Source organism: Nicrophorus vespilloides, unplaced genomic scaffold (assembly GCF_001412225.1).
Source record: "Nicrophorus vespilloides isolate i.1.1-1 unplaced genomic scaffold, Nicve_v1.0, whole genome shotgun sequence".
In the NCBI taxonomy this organism is placed as follows: domain Eukaryota; kingdom Metazoa; phylum Arthropoda; class Insecta; order Coleoptera; family Silphidae; genus Nicrophorus; species Nicrophorus vespilloides.
This window is the reverse complement of record NW_017098500.1, coordinates 298,504-302,138: the sequence shown is the minus strand read 5'-3', so window position 1 is coordinate 302,138 and position 3,635 is coordinate 298,504. Positions and strand designations below refer to the sequence as shown.

The window sequence follows — 3,635 nt, the reverse complement described above, 5'->3', positions numbered from 1 at the left end:
TTTTTCATCCACTTGTAATATTTTGGAATATCTAAAGTGGGACCGTAATTGATGCAGGGACCACCTAAAAACAACCAAGAATCCATGCGGCGACGATAAGTGAGAGCACCTTTGATATTGTCTATTAAGCAGACCCTTCAAATTTCTGCTTATCCTTCCTCACTCACATCCTCCCCCTAGGAGAGTGCCGTCGTTCGCTCTAAGTGTAATGCGCACTAATCCCGATGCCTTTGATTAATTATTGAAAGATTCACACGTCCCCAAATTAATTCCCACTTAGTCCTAATGCACGTTCATTGTTTATGCAAAATCCATCTCTGAGAATCAAGCGAGCACAGGGTGGAAGTCATTCAGTATTGGCCGCAATTAGTAAACCGATACAATTATTCTCAATTTTCTAAAGGGGAAGTCTGTTTTCTATAATTGCGGTAGGCCAATTTTCATGGGTTATATTTCAGAGCGGATGCGCAACCTTACACTGAAGTGCCCAGAAACATCAACATGCAAAACGATACCAGGAAGACATTTAGCTTCTCTTCAGAAGAAAAAAAAAATACACACGTACGCGCTTTAATTCGACGGATTTGATTCAACCCTCCGGCGCGTTTCCGGTGTTTACGTAATACGTAATATTCCAAAACCCTTTTTGCCCATCAAGCAGACCCACGACTTCCGCTTTTATTTAATTCGTTATGCTAGTAGTTCCATTGTCTGGTCAACTTGTATTTCCCTGCTCGAGCCATTTTGCGCATCGTATATTTTTATTTTATTATATTTTATTATATAAGGAATCAAGAGTTAATGCAGAAACAATGATCGGAGCTCAGGGAAATACCCGTGAGAATAAGGGAACGACTGTAAATCTGTGCCTTTAATCCTCTTTTGCTAATTAATGCACTTCGTCGTTTTTTATTTGGGCATAGTACTTATGTGTTGTTTTTATTTTCAATTTCTCGTCATTCGCGAAATCCAAGAGCGTTACGAGAAATGTGTAAAACAGTGCAAGAAGACATCTCACATAATCTACTTATTGTCCTTACCATAATTGAAATTACCATAGTTACTGGCCGGGCAAAGTAATTACGCTGTGCAGTGTTGCCTTTCTCGCGTATCGCTCGCGCGTTGCTTTTGCCCTACAATAAGGCACTTAACTAAGACACGAAGGGGTGGCGATAATAATTATGAACGGGTAGCAGCAACTCGCTTCTGGGTTGACATTGTCGAGTCTCAATTACTAGGCCTTTTGCCTTCGCGCATCGCCAAAAATTACGTCGCTACAAGAAGAAACAAACCCATAAATTACATTGAATTCATCCGCACTCTTCGCAGGGCGTTAATTTATGGCTGCCCCCGTGTACGTTTCACACTCACTAAAAATAAAGCAAATCAAAGACTCAAAAACGTATTTATTGAGCGCACAAGGCACTAAATCTAAAAAGGGTGTGTGTGCGGCGATTCTTTTCAATTCAAAAATAATATTTTCAAAAGTTTTAATTTATTTAATTAACTCGTCGCAGATGGCGAAATTTACGACTCCCCTCACACACTAAATAATAATAATAACTATAATTCACTTTCACCGCTCGAATATAGCGAAAGAGAGAGAGAGAAAAATAATATATTTTTGTAAATGTATTTTTACAGAGGGAAGTAATATGAAAAGGCAGTCATATAATTTTAAATTTGACTACGGCGCGCGCCGGATTAGCATTCTATTAAAAGTTGGTAATTAGATTTTTTTTTTCTTCTGCCTTGCGAGCGAAGAAGATGATGATAAAAAATGATACATTGTCGAAGGCACACTTGATTTCCGTACGGCGGCATCCCTTAATCCCATCCAAATCCAGCGTTAACTCGAGGACGGGATTTACGGCTTCCCTCTCCCAATGGGGAAACCCGAGAGTGATGGTTACATTTTTTTTAATTGTGCCGCATGTGGTCGCAATTATATAATAATAATTCTCGAGATTTATGTTTTTCGTAATTTTCTTAAAGGCATATATTTATTTGTTTCTCTTATTATTGTTACAGGCATAAGAGGAAAGTTCAGAACTTCCTGCCGTGCAAGAGCTCACCGCAAAACAACTGCGAAGGCGCCAGCGCTCCCGGCGTCATTTACGAAGATCTTCACGACGTTCACGTGAGGCAACCACAGCATCATCACGCAGTCGGCGGACACATCGTTGCTCCATCCATCGAGGTAATTATCATGATATTCTAGTAGATTTAAAATTTTATTTGTTTATATACTCATCCTATATACTCATTAATAACACTTAGTGAGTAGTAGGATTAACAATTTTCTTCCCTTTTCAATAATTCATTTTTTGTGTGTGTTTTTTTTAAATAGATGATTTCGCTTCGAGAAGAAGTTACAGCATTGCTAAAACACTAAAGCCTATCAATATTCGAATATAAATGAGAAATGTAATTAATTAATTTCAATTATTTTTACATGTTTCGCTTCATTTGATTAAGTGTAACACTTTTCTGCTTTAACTGTGAAATGATGAGCTTTTTATGTTTACTTCCTTTATTGCATATGCTTTGTTGCTTTAACCTCGAGATAAAAACATCATTTTCTTTCCTCTCGTTTTGTTTTGTCGCGAATGTACACTTTTTTCATCTCCCCCCCCTTTGTGCTCTCCATTCGGCTTTTGTCTTCTGTCTCTAATGTGCGGTCTGTTTTCTTAATTGGTTTTGCAGATGATCGACGTTAAGAACAATATCCATTACCCGAGCGGATATCCGATTTCGACGCATCCGCCTGTTTTCCTGTGCTCATCTCCTGGTCCGGATCCGTACTGCTCGCAGGACCTTTACAATCCTGTTTACGAAGAGCTGAGCGATGCCGAAAGCGAAATGGCTCCTGCGCCGCACAGCGAAGATGAATTCGCAGAGGATGAACTGAGTTTAGGAGGAGAAGCCGAAAGGCGATTGGCACCCCACCAGTACCGACCGGACAATCAGCAATTGCAACAGCAGCAGCTGCAGATGCAGCAACATCAACAGCAGCGTGCCGTACCAAAATTCCGAAGACCTCACGAACCGTTACCTCCAATCCCCGGTGCGAGGAGGCAGCACAAGAGCTTGGATAGGCGGCGTCAAGAGTTCCACGAAGGCATGCTCCTCGACGCCCTACTGCAGCTGTACCCACGTGTTGGTAGTGTAGGCCCATCTGGTCGAAGGCAAATACCTAGCATCACGCAAAGGTTGCAATGCATGTCACCCACACCTGGACCATACGAAACCGTTCCAGTCATAGGGCATTTGGCCACGTTCAGGCCCATACCAAAGCCTTATTCGCAGGATTCCGCCTTCGGCTCGGATTCCGGATACAGCAATCACACAAGCGGAACGCGCAACTCGAGTCGCGGCCGACGAGATCCAAGGAGGCTATCTCAGCTCAGCGCAGATCTAGCCCTCACATAAATCTGTACTTAAATCACAAATTTTGGTAACCGCCAAAAAAAAATCAACATTCCCAAAGGAAACCTTCTTTTCTACACTCTAAAAACTATAACAAAAAGAAAAAATAATCATTATGTAAATATCCTCTTGTATAGATGGGACTATCAACCAAAGTTGTATATTCTAAGGCCCCCCCCCCTAATCTTATTACACCCTTTATTTGT

General features: G+C 41.1%; 1 protein-coding gene across 2 annotated transcripts in view; it reads left to right on the top strand.

Annotated features, from left to right (window-relative positions):
- LOC108562590 overlaps positions 1 to 3,517 on the top strand; it is a 7,564-nt gene extending 4,047 nt beyond the window's left edge. For both annotated transcript variants that reach the window (XM_017920988.1, XM_017920989.1), the window contains 2 exons: positions 2,032 to 2,200; positions 2,707 to 3,517. In XM_017920988.1, the coding sequence (XP_017776477.1) occupies positions 2,032 to 2,200; positions 2,707 to 3,432 (895 nt within the window). In that variant the 3' untranslated portion in view covers positions 3,433 to 3,517. The remainder of the gene's footprint in view (positions 1 to 2,031; positions 2,201 to 2,706) is intronic.
- The last annotated feature ends 118 nt before the right edge of the window (positions 3,518 to 3,635 follow it).